This window comes from Camelus bactrianus, chromosome 3, assembly GCF_048773025.1.
Source record: "Camelus bactrianus isolate YW-2024 breed Bactrian camel chromosome 3, ASM4877302v1, whole genome shotgun sequence".
In the NCBI taxonomy this organism is placed as follows: Eukaryota; Metazoa; Chordata; class Mammalia; order Artiodactyla; family Camelidae; genus Camelus; species Camelus bactrianus.
Genome location: NC_133541.1, coordinates 52,595,828 through 52,614,411, shown reverse-complemented (window position 1 = coordinate 52,614,411; position 18,584 = coordinate 52,595,828). Strand labels below are relative to the sequence as shown.

Genomic DNA, 18,584 nt, shown 5'->3' with positions numbered 1-18,584 from the left:
CAGCTCCTCCTTGTTCTCTTGGCTCACTCACTTTGGGGGAAGCAACCTTTGTGTTATGAGGTCACTTGAGCAGGGCTGTGGAGAGGAAGTGAGGCTTCTGCCATCAGCCAGCACCAACTTGACAGCCCTGTGGGAGAGCCACACTGAAAGTGCTTCCCCCAGCCCCAGTCAAGCCTTCAGATGACTGCAGCCTCGTGAGATGCCAAGTCAGAACCACCTGGCTGAACCGCTCCTAAATTCATGACCCACAGAAACTGTGCAAGTTAGTAAATGTTTATTGTTGTTTTGAGCCATTAAGTTTTGAGGGTTGATTTTAAATAAATACAGCATACATAGGGTAACTCTTCTTTCACTTAAAAAAAAAAAGCATATAGGTACATATACTTACACAGAAAATACGTGAAAGGACTCACAAAGGGAGTACCTGGGTTCTGGCATGGAGGTAGAGAAGGGATATGTCCACTTTTCAGCACATGCTCTTACCTTCTCAGATTTATTTACAAGAACCACTTATTACTTTTATAATTCTTAAAAGTTTGTTTCTTAAAGGGCTAAGCATACCAGTGTTAAGAGAGATACGCCACAATAATGGCCCTTCCTAAGTCTTCTTGTCCCTTTGTTTTCCTTGACTTTCCCCCAGTCTCAAGACCTGGCTTTAGAACAGGCTCTTCTTTAAAGGCTTTCCAGAAGCCCCAATACTTGAAGGATTGGTTGCTTGCTTTTGTTTTTGTTTTTTTGTGTTTTTTAAAAACACATTAATTTCACTGAGAATATCAACCCCAGCCCTAGAATGCTGCTACAGAAGGAATCCTGATTTAAATATTTGCACTTAATAAGGCAACAGTGTTGCAAGAACTGTGGGATAAAAGAATGAACCACTCCCACTTGCTGGGTGCCAGTGGCTTGACGAGAGGTGATGATAGAGCCCACAGGCTGTGGTTTCTGCAGGAGGAGGTGGCCCGTAACTCTGGCTGTGCCTAATTTCTCACCAATAAAGACAGATGCTGGCAAATATTCCACAGATTGACTAACAGGTAGAGGCAAAGGCAGCTCATACCCAAACCACGGAATTCGTCATACTCTCCCTCCATAAAGACAATTCCAAAGTGAGTGACTCCAATTATTTACATTTAAACAGAACCACCATCTCAGTGTGGGTCCAAGTCTTGGATAAAATGGAGAACTGGATTTCTCAAGGGTTTGGGGTTTTTTTCTTCCTTCAGAATTAGGGGTGGGGGGGAACACATGCCTTTGACAAATGTGAAATCAGAAACTGCTTTTTAAGACAACATCCAAACTCTGCAGCACAGACCCAAGATTTTAATCAGTGAGATCAGGGGACAGTATGACGAACTGTACTTCTGACTTGGTAATATAATCCAGTCCTCTCAAGGCCTCCAAGGGGTTAAATTTACAGGAAAAAAGTTGTCATCACTAAACTATGCATACTGATGAGGTTATAGCCTCAGGATTTATGAAATCTTGATAACCAGGAAATTAATTACCTCTGGAACTCCTACTGCAAACAACTGAAAGGGGTACAGGGCAGTCCCAGTAAAACTACGCCAATCAAGTCAGTGTAGCATGTGTCCCACACAGTGGGTGCAAGTCTGTATTCGCTTCCAAACTGAGAGAACCCTCTTTCAGTCAATGGGGCCAGTGGACTGCAACACATTCAAATTTTCAGATAGTTTAGAAAAATCAGACCCCAGTAAGACAGGGAAGACAGGAGCAGACAAGCACATCCAGGGCACTTCCGCGCTCCAGGCCAGAGCTGGTCTGATTCAGGCAGACCAGGGCTTTTGTGAGCTGCTCCTCAAAGGTAAAAGAAACAAAAAGGATGTGGAAAGCATTTGCTTCAGCCAACAAACATTCTTAGAATTCTGTTTCTCAAATCATTTCTCTTATACTTCTTAATGTAGGTTCACAGACTTGGTGAACGTGTTCCAAGAAAAATAACATCTTCAACAGGGTGGTGATTACATTATGATCGTCCCTGCATAGAATACTACCTGGTCACTGGAAACAATGAGGCAATCAGTATGAATTGATTTGGAAATTGACATATACATGCACATATATGTATTTACATACACATACATATTCTTATTTTAAAAGTATGACATACATTATTTTCTATAAACACATTATGATAAAAATGAGTTCCCTCTGAGAGATAAGAATGGGCCTGGATAGCAAAGGAGTACATTTTTTATTTTATGTATTTTTATTTAGTTTGATTTTTTTAAACCATCAGCATATATTATGAAAAAGACGGATAAAGAAGTGGCAAACAACTATAAGGAAACAAACTGGACAACCTAGAAGAAATGGACAAGTTTCTGGAAACATATAGTCCACCAAGACTGAATCAAGAAGACATAGACCACTTGAAGAGACTGATCACTAGAAATGAAATAGAATTAGCAATTAAAAAACCTCCCTGCAAACAAAAGTCCAGGACCAGATGGCTTCACTGGGGAATTCTATCAAACATACAAAAAAAGCTCATACCAATCCTTCCCAAACTCTTCCAAAGGATTGAAAAGGAGGGAATACTCCCAAACTCATTCTATGAAGCCACCATCACCCTGATACCAAAACCTGACAAAGACACTACCAAAAAAAGAAAATCACAGGCCAATATCGTTAATGAACATAGATGCAAAAATCCTCAACAAAATACTAGCAAACAGAATCCAACAGCACTTAAAAAGATCATACACCATGATCAAGTTGTATTCATCCCAGGGACACAAAAATGATTCAACATATGCAAATCAATCAATGTGATAAACCACATTAACAAGAGAAAGGATAGAAATCACATGATCATCTCAATAGATGCAGACAAAGCATCTGATAAAATTCAACACCCATTTATGATAAAGACTCTTACCAAAGTGGGTATACAGGGAATATATCACAACATAATAAAAGCTATTTATGACAAACCTACAGCCACCATAATTCTCAACGGTGAAAAACTGAGAGCCTTATCACTAAAATCTGGAACCAGACAAGGATGCCCACTCTCACCACTTCTATTCAACATAGTCTTGGAAGTCTTAGCCACAGCAACCAGGTAAGAAAAAGAAATAAAATGGATCCAAATTGGAAGAGAAGAGGTAAAATTGTCACTATATGTGGATGACATGATACTATATATAGAAAACTCTAAAAGCTCCACACAGAAGCTACTAAAGCTGATAAAAGAATTCAGCAAGTTAGCAGGATACAAGATTAAAAAAAAAGGAGGAGGGGAGAGAATAGCTCAAGTGATACAGCGCATGCTCAGCACACAAGAGATCCTGGGTTCAAGCCCCAGTACCCCTTCCAAGCAGAAATCAATAAATAAACTAAATTACCTCCCCCTCATTAAAAAAAAAATCAGCTGTATTTCTTTTCACTAACAATGAATTAGCAGGAAAAGAAAGTAAGGAAACATTCCCTTTTAAAACTGCATCAAAAACAATAAAACACTTAGGAATAAATCTGACCAAGGAGGTGAAAGACTTATACATGGAGAACTACAAAGCACTGATTAAGGAAATTAAAGATGACTTAAAGAAATGGAAAGATATCCCAAGCTCTTGGATTGGAAGAATCAATATCATTAAAATGACCATACTGCCCAAGGCAATCTACAGATTTAATGCCATTCCTACCAAACTACCCAGGACATTTTTCACGGAACTAAACAATCCTAAAATTTATATGGAAGCACAAAAGACCCAGAATTGCCAAAGCAATACTGAGGAAAAATAATGAAGCTGGAGGAATAACCCTCCCAGACTTCAGACAATACTACAAAGCTACAGTAATCAAAATAGCTTGGTATTGGCATAAAAACAGACATATGGATCAATGGAACAGAATAGAGAGCCCAGAAATAAACCCACAGACCTATGGTCAATTAATCTTCAACAAAGGAGGCAAGAATATACAATGGAGGAAAGACAGTCTCTTCAGCAAGTCGTCTTGGGAAAACTGGATAGCATGTAAATCAATGAAGTTCGAACTCTCTCTCACACATACACAAAAATAAACTCAAAATGGCTTTAAGACTTAAATATAAGACAAGACATGATAAATCTCTTAGAAGATAACATAGGCAAAACATTTTCTGTCATAAATCTTAGCAATGTTCTCCTAGGGCAGTCGACCCAGGCAATAGAAATAAAAGCAATTTTTTTTTAAATAAATAAATAAAAGGAAAAATTAACAAATGGGACCTAATTAAACTCATAAGCTTTTGCACAGCAAAAGAAGCCATAAGCAAAACAAAATAACAATCTACAGAATGGGAGAAAATATTTGCAAATGATGTGCTGACAAAGGCTTAATTTCCAGAATATATAAACAGCTCATACAACTTAATAATAAAAAAACTAACAACCCAATCCAAAAATGGGCAGAAGACCTAAATAAGCAATTCTACAATGAAGACATACAAATGGCCAATAGGCACATGAAAAAATGCTCAATATCACTAATTATTGAGAAATGCAAATCAAAACTATAATGAGGTATCACCTCACACCAGTCAGAATGGCCATCATTCAAAAGTCCACAAATGATAAATGCTGGAGAGGGTATGGAGAAAAGGGAACCCTTCTACACTGCTGGTGGGGATATAGTTTGGTGCAGCCGTTATGGGAAACAGTATGGATATACCTCAAAAAACTAAAAATAGACTTACCATATGATCCAGCAATCCCATTTCTGGGTATATATTCTATATTCTAATTCAAAAAGATACCTGCATCCCAATGTTCATAGCAGCACTATATACAATGGTCAAGACATGGAAGCAACCTAAATGTCCATCAACAGATGACTGGATAAAGAAGTTGTAGTATATTTATACAATGGAATACTACTCAGCCATAAAAAGACTAAAATAATGCCATCTGAAGCAACATGGATGGACATGGAGAATGTCATTCTAAGTGAAGTAAGCCAGAAAGAGAAAGAAAAATAGCATATGATACCACTCATATGTGCAATCTAAAAGAAAAAGAAAGGACACTATGAAATCATCTACAAAACAGAAACAGACTCGCAGACATAGTAAACAATCTTATGGTTACCAGGGAAAGCAGGTGGGAAGGAATAAATTTGGGAGTTTGAGATTTACAACTGTTAGCCACTATAAATAAAAATAGATTTTAAAAAGTTTCTTCTATGTGGAACTATGTTCAATATCTTATAATAACCTTTAATGAAAAAGAATATGAAAATGAATATATGTATGTATATGCATGACTGGGACATTGTGCTGTACACCAGAAATTGACACATTGTAACTGACTGTACTTCAATTAAAAAAAAAAAAAGTGGCAAATACCAAAAAAAAAAAAGTTTTCTACTGGATCAGCCCATAGACCACCTTGTGAGGCCACTGTGAGCCATTTGTTTCTGTTCCCTTTGATCCTGTGTTCACCATCTTTTGCTTCCCTCCCAAAAAGAAAAATAAAGACAACCCCACAAGCCTGCTATGAGACTGAAAGCAGAGTCAGCAGGCAAGGAAGGCAGGGTGTATCTGGCACTGGAGGGAAAGTGGGCAGATCAGAACTGAAATCTCATCAGCAGTCAGAGAATAGTAATAATGCTGCAAAAAATTTATGAGTGCATGTATGTGCCAAACACTGAATCCTTATAACTCTATAAAGATAGTATAATCTTTATTTTACAGATGAGGAAAAAGAGGCAAAGAGAAGCATCTTCCCTAAGGAGACCAAAACAGAGAAATGATGGAGTTGGAATTCAGCCCTGCCTGGCAGCTCAGGGCCTGCAGTCTTGGCCACTAGGCTGTGCAGCTTCAGTACAAATTAAAACAAGAATGAAATTTTTGCCCAATCACATTGGTACCTTTTCAAAAGACTGATAGATCAGGTGTGGAAGAGCATTTCAGGACATAGGTGCAAACGTACTTTTTGGTAGAAGAATAAATTACTGAAGGCAATTTGGTCAGTGTTACCGAAACTTACATCTAACTTGTGACCTGGCCTTTCTACTTCCAGGAACTCATCCTAAAGAAATACAGAGGTGTCTGCATACAGATGTTCAATGCAGCACTCCTTTAATAGGAGCAAAAGAGAGAGAGAGAGAGAAACAATTTTAGGAGCCACAGGTAGGAAAATGACTACATTCATCACTGTACATCCAAAATATTAAATAGTCTGCAGCCTTTAAAAATGGAGGTCAAGCCAGAGACGCAGGCATGGAAAGAATTCTAAAATGTGGTTAAAGGAAAAACAGTGATCGCAGAGCACTGTGTACAGCATGGACCTATTTATGTAAAAAATAAGGTGTGAACATCACATCATTCCTTCTTAGAAGGGGAGTGATGCCATCGCTTCCCTTCTCTCTCTCCTTCCCTCAAAAACAAAAACAAAAAAGCAAAACCCACGCAGTCAGAAATGAGTCATAAAAAAGCGACATGTTATTTATAAATCAATCATACAATAAAATAATTATTTTAAAAGGTCACAAATGCAACAGTTGTATAAAGTCAACCTGGAGTCAAGTACCTCTTCAAATACATTGCAAATCACCTCTATTTTAGTGTTCCTTTCCAAAGCAGATGTGGTTCAAACCCAGTCATGGCTTTGTAATTTCGTATTTGATAGCGAGTCAATAAAGCTGACAATAAACAGTCCAACAATAATTTTTTAAAATACCGAGTGGTAAATGCTCTTCTTAGTTGCGAAAGAGTCAATTACTCAGACAGCCTGAAGATTTCACTGAAGTCAGTAAAAAATTACATGAAATTAATTGTTCCATGTTTAAAATCCTCATTGTATTTTCCTTGAAGTGATAATAATGCATACAAAAGGGCTGATAAAGAAATAATTGAAAGTCCCAGTAAGACAAGCTTCATTATAAGCTAAACATAAAAGAGACACACAGCATTCTGCTTGCTTTTCTTTTCAAAAAATACCATGGCCCCTTATTAAGTGGAAGAGCAGTACTTAGACCAGTGGTTCCCAAACTCTGGTGTGCACAAGGCTCATTAAAATGCAGGTTCCTGGACCCTGTTCCCAGACTCCGAGCTCACATTCCTGAGTCTGATGAATCTGCATTTTTAAACAAGATCCACAACGATTTTGATGAGGTGGTACAAGAACCCCAGAGACCATTCAGATTCTACTGTCCAGTCCTAACTGGCTACCAGTGGTTGGACACCTGATTCTGGACCTCTCCCTCAGCTCTCTAGTATCCTCATTATAAAGCCAGTCAATTGGACTGATCATCTCTGAGGGCCCTTAAGCTCTAACAAGGCTGTGACTGACCCCAGATGTAAAAGAAATGTAGTTTCAGCTAAGAACTTAGTCTTCATGCCAAGACTAGTTTTTGTAAATCACTGAGTTTCTGTCTTTTCCTTCTGAAAAGTCTGCTTCTGTCAGTTTCACTTCTGGGAGCACCTGAGTAGAGGAATTCTGAAACTGACTTCTCTGTTAATTTGGGGCACTTTCCTTATGCAAACAGGGAAGCTCCCAGCAATCCTGAGAGGCACTGCAAATACATGGTATGTGTTGAGACCTCTGGTTAGAGAACACCATTAACATCCCTGTAACGTTGAGCAGGCTCCAAATCCTCCAGCACAACTTCCGTTGGAAGACCTGGAAAACTCAATAGGAGGTTTTAACACTTGTTGAACTTGAAGAGTAAGAGCTGGATTTCCTAGAGAATTTCTTTGATGTGATGGATACTTGCATCCGCTTTACGGTACGGACACTCCTGCAAAGAAGGGCATTCTTTGCATGATCCCTGAAGTCTTGTGAAACGAAGTAATAGACAAAAGGGTCAATGCAGCTGTTGAGGGTGGAGAGGCAGAGGGCGACGATGTACAGGGCGTAGACATGGCTCTGGCCCCAGTTTTTAATCAGGAAGTAGTGCACCACGAGCAGAAGGTTGCTGGGAGTGAAACAGATGAGGTACATGGCCAGGACAGTGATGATGAGCTTGATGGCCCTCTGCCTCTTCTTTCCCGAGTTTTCATCCATGGTGGAAGACCGGAGTGTCCTGATCATCAGCACATAAGCAGAGGCTGTGAGGAAGGCGGGGAACAGAAAGACTCCAATGGCCAAAGAGAGGAAGTAATTGAACATGTCCCCCACCAACACCTCCTCAGGCAGAACATCATGACAGGTGGTGATGTTAAGGGCGGGGATGTTGATGGTCTGCTTCACCACGTACAAGGGGATGGTCACCAGCAGGATCAGGAGCCATATTCCCAGAGAGACACCGATGGCAATGTTTGCCTTCTTCCTGGGGTGCACCATGGGGTTCACGATGACCCAGTACCTCTGTACGCTGAGGCAGGTCATGAAGAGGATGGAACAGTACATGTTGCCATAGAAAAAGCCAATGAGGACCTTGCAAAGAGATTCCCCGTAAATCCAGTTGTTGCCATGTATGTGGTAGGCGATCTTCAGAGGGAACCAGATAACAGAGAGGAGGTCTGCCAAGGCCAGATTGGCCATGTAAATCACAGCGGGGTGCTTCTTCTTTGTTCGGAAAAGAAAGACCCACAGGGCCATGCCATTACTTGGCAAACCGACCACAAATACGATCGTGTAGACAATGGGGAGAAAGACAGTGGTCAGTTTGCCAGTGAGGACGGAGGTAGAAAACTCATCCACGGAGAAGCCAGGTACCACCGTCACTCCTTTCCCTGAGATGTGAGGTGGGCTATCAGCCTTACCAATGAGACTTCTTCCTTTAGAGGGTCTACTGGTTCCTGTATGAGAAAGGCAAGGCAGACAAGGGTCATTACAGAAATCAGCAGGAATGCTGGTTTGTGCAAATGAAAGTATGTTATTTTCTTCTTTTTTTTTTTTCTTTACAACCAGTATTTTTTTTAATTGGAGGGCTGTCAAATATATCTGGAATATAACATTGATTTCTATGCATCTCAAAAAAACTGACAGTATTTCCACTTCTTTTTACAAGCTGTCCACACTCATGAGTTCTTAACTGTTCTTCTAATGGCCATCTGTGTTTCTCTGGCCGCAAGACAGGATCTATTCCTGAGCCCAAAGTCCAACCAGTGAGATTCCCAGGAGAACAAGAGATAATCCCTCTCCAGCCACAAGGACAGCCTCCATGGGCAGGGATGCGCCACTCCTGTGTGGGCTCCATGGAGACCTCCCCACGACTGCCAGCTGGCAGGCCAGCCTTCTGGCCTCCAGGTCACTAACAGTGGGTACACTATCTGTGTTCAGACAAAGTTGTATTCTGACTTTCAAGCAAGTAACAGGTAAGCTTTAACAACTTCTACTCTCATCCCTGTATCATGAATGCAAATTTACAAACCACAAAAGTGTGGCATAGCCCCCTCCTGCCCCAGCCAAGTGCTCGTGGACCAGCAGAGGAAAATGGAGGGACAATCTGAGGACACGGCAGGAACTTAGTTTAATCTAGGGGAACAGTAGCCCTTCACCACGGCCTCACAGTATCCAGGGAGGAGGTTAAACCTGCTCACGAGTATATCTGATAATTTGTACGCTGAGTTATCATTTTTTCCTCTTCCACCTTTGCACCCATGTTCAGCAAGATGATTCATTACTATGAAGGCTTCCCTATTAAGAATTAACAGTGAGGGGAAGGGTAATAGCTCAGTGGTAGAGCATGTACTTCGCATGCATGAGGTCCTGGGTTCACTCCCCTGTATCTCCATTAAAAAAAAAATTAACAGTGGTTACTGTGGGTAGAGGATGACAAGGTGTGCAGATCAATACTTCACTTTTCATGTAGTGGAATGGGTAGCCCCCCAAATCCAACCCCCTAGAATCTGTGATCATTGACCTTATTTAGAAAAAAGGTTTTTCTAGATGTTATAAGGATCTTGAGATGAAGTGATCACCCTGGATTATCCAGGTGGGCCCTAAATCCAGTGACAAGTGTCTTTATAAGAGAAAGGCAGAGGGAGATTTAAGAGAGAAGGAAAAGACAGAAAGGAGAAAGCAATGTGAAAATGGAGGCAGAGACTGGAGTAACACCAAGGAACAAGCCAGGGAATGCCAAGAAATGCCAACAGCCACCAGAAGCTGGAGGAGGCAAAGGACAGATTCTCCCCCAGAGCCTTCAGATGTGCCCGCACCTTGATTTCAGACGTCTGATCTCCAGAACCGTGAGAGAATAAACTCCTACTGTCTGAAAACAGCAGCTTGTGGCCACTTGTTCTGGCAGCCCCCCGAGTTAAAACACTTAGGACAGACTCATCTCGTCCCAGTTTCTTTTATAATTGTTTTACAAGAGCATACATTATTTTAAATTAAAAAAATAAAATAACATTCCCACATATGACCGTGTTCGTCAAAACTTGGCTATAACGCATGGTAAGAAATATATTCTGTATGGTAACCCAGTTCCAGTACATATAACCATAACGGGAAAAGTTTCACAAAATCGTAATTACCCTTATTATGCAGGGTACACATTAAGACTTTCCATTGTCTTCCACTCCATTCTATAAAAAGCCAGTCAACACCTTCTACATTGACTTCATGACCCACTTAACATGTTTTTCAAAGCCACTAAGCAGAGTGACCTATTTTGATCCCCAAGGGAACAGTAACAACATATCTATAGACATGAAATATCTGTGGAACTCGCTCTGGAAATCAAAATAGCAAAGCCCCTGCATGAGAGTATAGGATTCTTTAATTCTAGGGCTGTCATAATTCCTTTAGCATCCCCACAGCCCCTGGCCTCACCCTGGACCCACACCAGGTGTTCAGCACACCTGGGATGGATGGAAAATCTCAGTGAGCCACACTGAAGAGGGACGTGAGGGAGAATCACTATGCCCCGCGCTCCTGATCCTTTCTTTAGAGCTCTAGCCTGGCCCAGTTAGTGCCCAAACCACACACAGACAGCAGCAGGGGACTGCAGGAGGACCGCTCTACAAAATAAGACCACCTTAATACACAAGCACCAACGCTTAATAAGGGCTCATCTCATGTGTCCTGCATTGATTTCAACACTGCATGTATTAACTTACTTCACCTTCACAGCAACCTGATGAGCAGGCACTATTAAGAGCCTCATTTTCTAGATGCACAAAACGAAGCACAAAAAAGTTGAGTAACTTTCCCAAGGTTGAAGAGTTGCTAGGTAGGAGAGTCAGGATTCACGCCCAGGCAGCCCATTTCCAGAATCCCCAGTTCTAACCTCTGTATCCCACTGCCCATCTCTGCGGCCCTGACCTGAGGTTACACGCTAGAGTCCACTGAGATTGACCTAACCTGTGCGGTGGATTCCACACATGTGTTCTCAAATGGAAATTTTTTTTTTAATTGAAGTACAGTCAGTTACAATGTGTCAATTTCCAGTGCACAGCACAATGTCCCAGCCATGCATAGACATACTTATGTTCGTCAACAGAAAATATTAAATGTCCAATTTTACCATTTAAAAACTCCCCTCTTGGAATCAGCCCCTCCTCCAATAACTTATACATTTATTTGTATTAATAGTAACACATTCTGGAAAGCTTTCAGAAGTGTGAGAGAATCCTATAAATTCTCCATTGGTCTGAAAAGCGTTCACCAGCTCTCCAGAGAGACTGGACACTGGACCCGTGTTCTGAGGACTCATCCATTCAAAGGGCTGGGACATCTGCCCCAGAAATAGCCTACCAGAGATCAAAGCAATGAATTAGGCTGCATTTCTGCAGAATGGAGGCACCAACATTTTCTAATTTCTAATTAACGCTTTTTCCCTTAGTACCAAAAAAAAAGTTACATAACTTGCTCTATGAAAGGGAAGAAAATGTAAGCATTCATTGTCCATAGTGACTCACATGACAAAAATGATAACCAGAGGGGTGGGTATAGCTCAGTGGTAGAGGGCATGCTCAGTATACATGAGGTCCTGGGTTCGATGCCCAATACCTCCATTAAAAAAAAAAAATAGATAACCAGACATTATTTGCCTCCTAGGAGAAGAAGCACCTGTGAAGTTACCTTGCAAAAAACAAACTCGAATCTCAACAAGCTTCTCAATCCAACTGTCAAATTGATTGAAATAAAGGGGACAACAGGACATGTTAAATAACACAAGAATGTAGTCAGCAAAATCCAGGCTGTAGAAATTGCTGCAAGACAAGGACCTCATTTCTTCAAGATATAAATTAGAAGGCAAAGAATAAAATAATAAAGAGCTGTGGAGGTGGGACTTGCAGATTAAAAGATTTAAAAGATGATATCATTATTTTTAAATTCTTTTGATGTTGATAGTCTTGTAAAGTTCATGTTTTTCCCTTTCTAGGGCTAGATGAGATTTACTTGTCTGTTGTATGAAAAACTGATGATCAGGAAAAGCTCTTCATTTTGTGGACATGGAAAGAAAACAAATACTAAGATGGATTATATTTTTAATTCTATAAATAAATTTCTGAACCAGTATCAAATCTAGATTAATGCATCCATAAGATTCAAGCCATTTCTATTTAATCATTTCACTACCCTAGTGTCATAACCTGTTAACCAGTATATTATTTCCTAGCTCTGAAACTTGTTTTTTGATTATCCAGCCTTGAAATTAAATAATTTTGAATAACAATAAAAAAGACAGTATCAAACTTAATATGTGGACCCTATTTGGATGCTGATTCAAATAAACTATTAAAATACAATTGATGACATTTATGAGACAATTAGAAATTTGAACACTATTTGATTGTTTTACACAATTTTTGTCAGTGGTTATTATGTGGTTGTGTTTGAAAAAGAAATAACCAACTTTTATGAATACATCCTGAAATATTTTAAGATGAAATTATATCTGGATTTATTTCAAGACTAGACCCCTCCGACACTGTTGGGGGGATGTAAAGTGGTACAGTCACTGTGGGGCACAATCTGGAAGTTCCTTAGATGGCTCACCACAGAGTGGCCGTATGACTCAGCAATTCCTACTCCGAAGTACATACTCAGAAGAAAGGGAAACATGTGCCCACAGTACCTGTACAGGAATGTTCATAGCAGCATTATCCATAAGAGCCCCAAAGTAGAAATAACTCAAATGTCTACCAACTGATGCATGGATAAATAAAATGTGGTTTAGGCATACAATTGGTTATTTAGCAATAAAAGGAAATGAAGTACTGACACATGCCGCAACATGGATGAACCTTGAAATGATTATGCTTCTGAAAGAAGCCAGTCACAAAGGAATATGTACTGTATGATTCCATTTATAACAAATGTCCTGAATAGGCAGATCCATAGACAAAAAGTAGATGAGTGGTTGCCAGGAGCTGGGGAATGGGGCAATTGGGAGGTGACGGCTAAGGGGTGGGGTGTTCTTATGGGGTAATAAAAATATTCTAAAGTTGATTTTGGCGCTGAATAGATAACTCTGTGAATATTATAAAAATGATTGACTGGTAGACTTTAAATAGGTGAATTGTTTGGTATGCAAATTATATGTAAATAAAGCAGTTAAAAATGAACACAGGACAAAGGGCAGGAAATAGGCTAGGGCACAACTATTAAAGCTGAGTGAGGGCTTCGAGGGAGTCCTTATAATAGTCTGTTCTCTTAGGTCTAAAGTTTTCCATAAAAACAAACACATACCAGCTCAGGAAGGTTCATGTAGAGAGGCATCCAAATCTGTTTTAGGTAACAATACTATAATAAAAAGAGGAGAAGAGCCAGACATACTAAAAAAAGAAAGATGGGCAAGGATTCAAAGAGAGAAAGAAAAATTTCGTGAAAATATTCCAACACCCAACCTTGAATGGGCTCAATTTAAAATACCATTCATATCAGCTGTGTTGTTCACTGTACCAGTCCCAGAGCGCACAACCAGCACGCTGCTTGTTATAACACTGGTAAATGTCGAGATGCTGCCGAAAGGTTCCTGAAGCCCTTTCTGCTCAGTACATAGACTTTTACCTCATCCGGTGTGCTGCACCACTCACCAAAACTCACAGAACTTGTCTGGAACTGATGCTACCCCAGTTCCCAACTCAATAAGCCAGATAAAATCATGTCTAGTTTAGAGTGAAGAAATTTAATGTACATATGAAATTTAAGCACATATAAAGTATCTGGCTACAAAAGCACCCCCATTTGGGGGCTATAATCAACAATACTTGCCCAAGTATGCAAGAATACAAACCCACAGATGCTCAAGGCAGCAGCCCCCACCCCAATTACAAACAAACAGGAAATGAGCAATGTTCCTCAGCCCCCATTCCTAACTTAGCATATCCCCAGCACAGTCTCTAGCATTAGTAGTAGACACTACACTATCCAATAAATATTGAAATGGAAAGACAGCCACAATATACTGCCACTTGAAAAAAGCAGTTGGCAGAATAATATGCTTCCATTACTAATAATAAAATTATAATTTGTTTGCAAATCTGAGGTCTAGAAAAATACCCACTAAACTATAAACACCTCTGGAGAGGGGAGAACTTACTTTTTTTTATGTCACACGTCTCTATATTGTTCCGATTGCATTTTCAAAGAACTGTAAATTGGTACAATCTATTTGGAGAGCATTTTGGCAAAACATCAAAATTTTAAGTGTGCTTGCCCTATGGTCCATCATTTTATTGCTAGGAATAAGTATTGCTAGCACAAAAATACTGTATTACAAGAATATTTACTAGAATATTATTTATCATCCTAACACAAAAATGCTAGTCTCAATGTCCACCAAAAAACAAAAAAGGCTTGTTCGATAACTTATGGCATTTATACAACGAGTAATATTTTCCCTATGAAAGTATGGACCGATTTTTCCATACTGACCATGAATAGATCTACCAGGTTAAAAAAAAATTGCAGGACAGAATTTATAGTATTAGCCTTCTATTGTTATGAAATATATGTATTTGTGCACAGAGAAGTCTGTTGAGAGAGGAGAGAACAGGGGCTGTTCAGTTTTTTTAACCCTTCTGATTTGTACAATTATCGGGTTAAAAAAATGGAAGTAAAATTTTTAACTTTAAAAACACTACTTGTTCTTTGTTATATTAAGCATCGTTCTGGGGCCCACCCTCCCTACCAAACCAAGTCCAGAGCAGCTACTGTATCTGAGTTAACTCTCCTCTTGTGCCCTTTATCCCCTCACCCCAGATTTCTTCTGCTCTCGACCTTTGGGAGCACAGATTGAAAAATAAAAAGCTCAAATTGCCGGCATCCCTCCCTAGGTACATTTTAGGCCATTTTCATGTGTTCTCTGAGGAGGAACTGTTTCCCTCTCAACACCTGCCCACCTAATAAAACCCTACGAAAGTCAAACACAGACTTCACTAAAGAATCACCCATCAAGGTTAATTAGTAACTACGGGGCCAGCGAGGGCACCAAACACAAATTTAAAGTCCCATCTTCAGGTTCATTACAGTGTTCTCTCTTATTACAAAACACTGGAAATATCCCACGTGTCCATCAACAGAGGGCCAATTAAACATTACATCGTCTGCTAACATTTTAGAGTCATTAAAAATGTTTTATATTTACAGACATGCTACTGATGTTTATATAAACACATACTTGTACAAAACATTTCTGTATTTGTGAATACATCTTTATGCATTCTGCCTGAAAGCATGGGAAAGACTAGAAACCAAAATGTTAGCAGTACTTTGGGTACTGAGGGCGTTTTAATTAACATCACCCCCTTTTTTCGGGTTCATTTTTCCCCTCCAGTGATCACATGTGACTTGTATAACTAAAAACCAATTACAAAGAGAACACGAGTTTCCGTCTCCAGGAGGAAAACGGGAATGACGAGCTTATCAGGACTTACCAGGTCTGTGACAAAAGTGGGAAGAAAGAAATGCCTGAGAGAAGCCAACTTAAATGCCCAACTGCCATCACCAGGTCACTCTGGGCAACTCACTTCACTTAGTTCTTCACTATTTATTGAGGTCCTGTAGGGAATGAGACTGTGCTGGACCGTGGCAACGGAGGTACCACTAGGGTCCCTGGCCTCCTGGAGTATATGATCCAGTGGGGCAAAGATTAAACATATTTACACAAATAACTATCAATGACTGTTGTGACAGGAAAGAAAGCAGGGGCCTGGCGGACTGTTTTCCTTGCCGCTCCCCCCAGTTCAGTGGGCCCCATCTGTAAAATGAGAAGGATGTGCTCTAGGCTGAGTTCCCTTCCACAAAGCAGTCTTATGTGGGTAAGGCCTTTGGGAAGAAAAATCAAACCAACTATCTGTCCTACAGCCAACTGAGGAGCACACAAGAGGGTCAAAATCAAGGAGGTGAACAGACAGCACTCAGGGGCAGAAACACTGGTGATGCCTTATTTCTTGTTCAAAATCAATTTAGTTTCAAGCTAGGAGGAAAGCTCCATCTGCCTCAAGTCTCTGTTACTTAGCTGACCCTTTAGGAAAGTTACCCTGCAAAAGAATAAAAGTATGTGGAGGAGAAAAACAAACAACAACAACAACGAAAAAAACAAAGTGCAATATTAAATAGTTCTGGTTAACAAGTATCTTGATTTTGTTGTTAAATTAGGTTCACATTATACTCCGGGAATCCCCCCAGCCCCTCACTTTGTAAACAAGAACAAGCCAAACACTCAGGCAAGCTTCCTGTAGGAACCATATGAATCATCAACATCCACATATTTTTTTTAAAAATGTTTGCGCATACTGAGCTTCGTTCCTAAATCTTAAGTTTATGACTTTAAAAGACAAAGAGAAACGGACATGTGTTCATCACAGTTTCAGTACTTCCTGGAAATAAATAAATGCCTTTATTCTGAAGCTGACAATAAAGTGTACCAGTGGTGCAGTTTTCAAGCATCCACTATAACACCCCTTTTCTGTAACTCCGGAAGGAAAAGAATCACATTCTACAATCTAATTCAAATCCACAATGATCTGCTCTATTACAATGTATTTATGAAGAGGATAAAAGTGAGAAACTGCCTTTTACAACAGGTCTGCAAATTTCGCAGGGAAGTTCAAAACTCCCTTTTAAGGCAACCCTGGCTACCACAAACAGTGGGGCGTCCGTTAGCATCACAGTTGGGCGATACCAGGCCAGACAGCGCCCACGCCCTCAGAAGCCTGCTCAGCCCGGGAGATTCCACCCCCAGCCGGACAAGTTCGAGCACACCCGTCGCAGAACACCTAGGGCAGCACACCCGGCGCATCCGGCCGTGGCGCACAATGTGGCACCGAAGTATCGGGAAACCCAGGGCCGTAAAGTCACTTGGTCGAATGTAAGGCAAGGTCCAAGAGGTTTCATTTGTTAATCTGCTCAATTGGCCTAAAACTCAATGAGCACTAGTCACCTCGAGAAACCAGCAGAGTCCGGCTCTGACTTCCATGCTCGGGCCATCCACTGTGCCAGAGGAGCTGTGGGCCGACCCCAAAGAGCTGGCTCCGAAAAGCGAGGGAGAAAGTTCCCAGGCCCCGAGCTCCCACCTACTCCACCTCCCTGAGCCGTCAACTCGCTTCCTCCGCGGGTCCCGCAGCACCAGCCCGGAGTCTCAAGAGTATGCGAAATGCACCTTAATGACTTGCGTTTGCAAAGAAAACCCTGGGGGCGGAGAGGCTAAGCCCTCTGGGTAGTCTGTAGATACGAGCACTCCTTCCCCTTCCTTTCCCCTCCGCAGACTACAGCCTTTCGCGATTGTCCCAGCTGGCTGCTCCCCTGGCGCAGGGATTCCCCCGTCAAATAAGCCGAGAGGAAGCTGTGGGATACGGAGAAGTGGTGGGGGGCGCTGCAGAGCACCTTTCGCGCACCTGCCCTGCTTCCACCGCCTGCCCTGCTTCCACCGCCTGCCCACCACCCGCTCGTTAGCGGCACCAGCCCTCCTTAACCAAGTGTCTCACCTAGGACAGTGCGATTGCAGGAGGCAGAGGCCGCCAGCAGGATGGCGACCCCCAGCAGCCACGCCGCGCTCAAGCTTCTCATCCTTCCAGCAGCCCCGACGCCGGGAGGACGGAGAGTTTGCCGCCACCGATTCGAAACTCAGAGTCCCACTCGCCGAGCGGAGAGAAAGCCACCCTCTCACCTGCCCCTAATTGGAGCCTCTGCGCGCGCCTTCCAGGAGCTGGATAAGTTTCAGTGAAACCCAAGCCGCTCGGCGCACCTGTGCGAGGCCACGCCCCGGGGCCGGAACGTGCAGCTCCGCCGCGCCGTTCGAACGCCCGGCGCCGCAGCCCCGCCCCCGCCCACCTGGCAGTGCGCTACGGCCCCGCCTCCGCGGCCTGAGGTGCCAGCCGTGAAGTAGCTGTATTGGAATGCAAAGGGCTGGAACTCTCCGATCGCAGGATCACCCAGGCCTGGGCAACGCCTAAAACTACATTTAACCTTTAATTACTCCCAGGGAGCCAGCGTTTCCACCCCGCTTCCTCCCCTTTCCTAAATGGCAAAAAGCCAAGACCCGAGCTCACTGAAAATATCGTTCCGTTGGTAACTGGGGGAGTCTTCCCAGTGTCATGGGCACTGTGGGATGAGGGGGGAGTTTCTAATCTGATTGGCAAGGGGACGGCTGCGGACACCCACGAAAGCGATGGGGAGCCGGAAGGGGGTCAGGGAACTGGGATTAGGTTTCTGCTTTGCTGTTAACTAGCTGTGACC

At 41.8% G+C, this 18,584-nt stretch overlaps 1 protein-coding gene across 1 annotated transcript; it reads right to left on the bottom strand.

Annotated features, from left to right (window-relative positions):
* Nucleotides 1–6,426: 6,426 nt before the first annotated feature.
* On the bottom strand, nucleotides 6,427–18,213 carry F2RL1 (F2R like trypsin receptor 1). The gene is made up of 2 exons (XM_010949274.3): nucleotides 17,834–18,213; nucleotides 6,427–8,749 (listed from the first exon to the last, which is right to left on the bottom strand). Exons 1-2 carry the CDS (start codon nucleotides 17,913–17,915, stop codon nucleotides 7,638–7,640), a joined length of 1,194 nt encoding a protein of 397 aa, XP_010947576.1. The 5' UTR covers nucleotides 17,916–18,213; the 3' UTR covers nucleotides 6,427–7,637.
* Nucleotides 18,214–18,584: the final 371 nt, after the last annotated feature.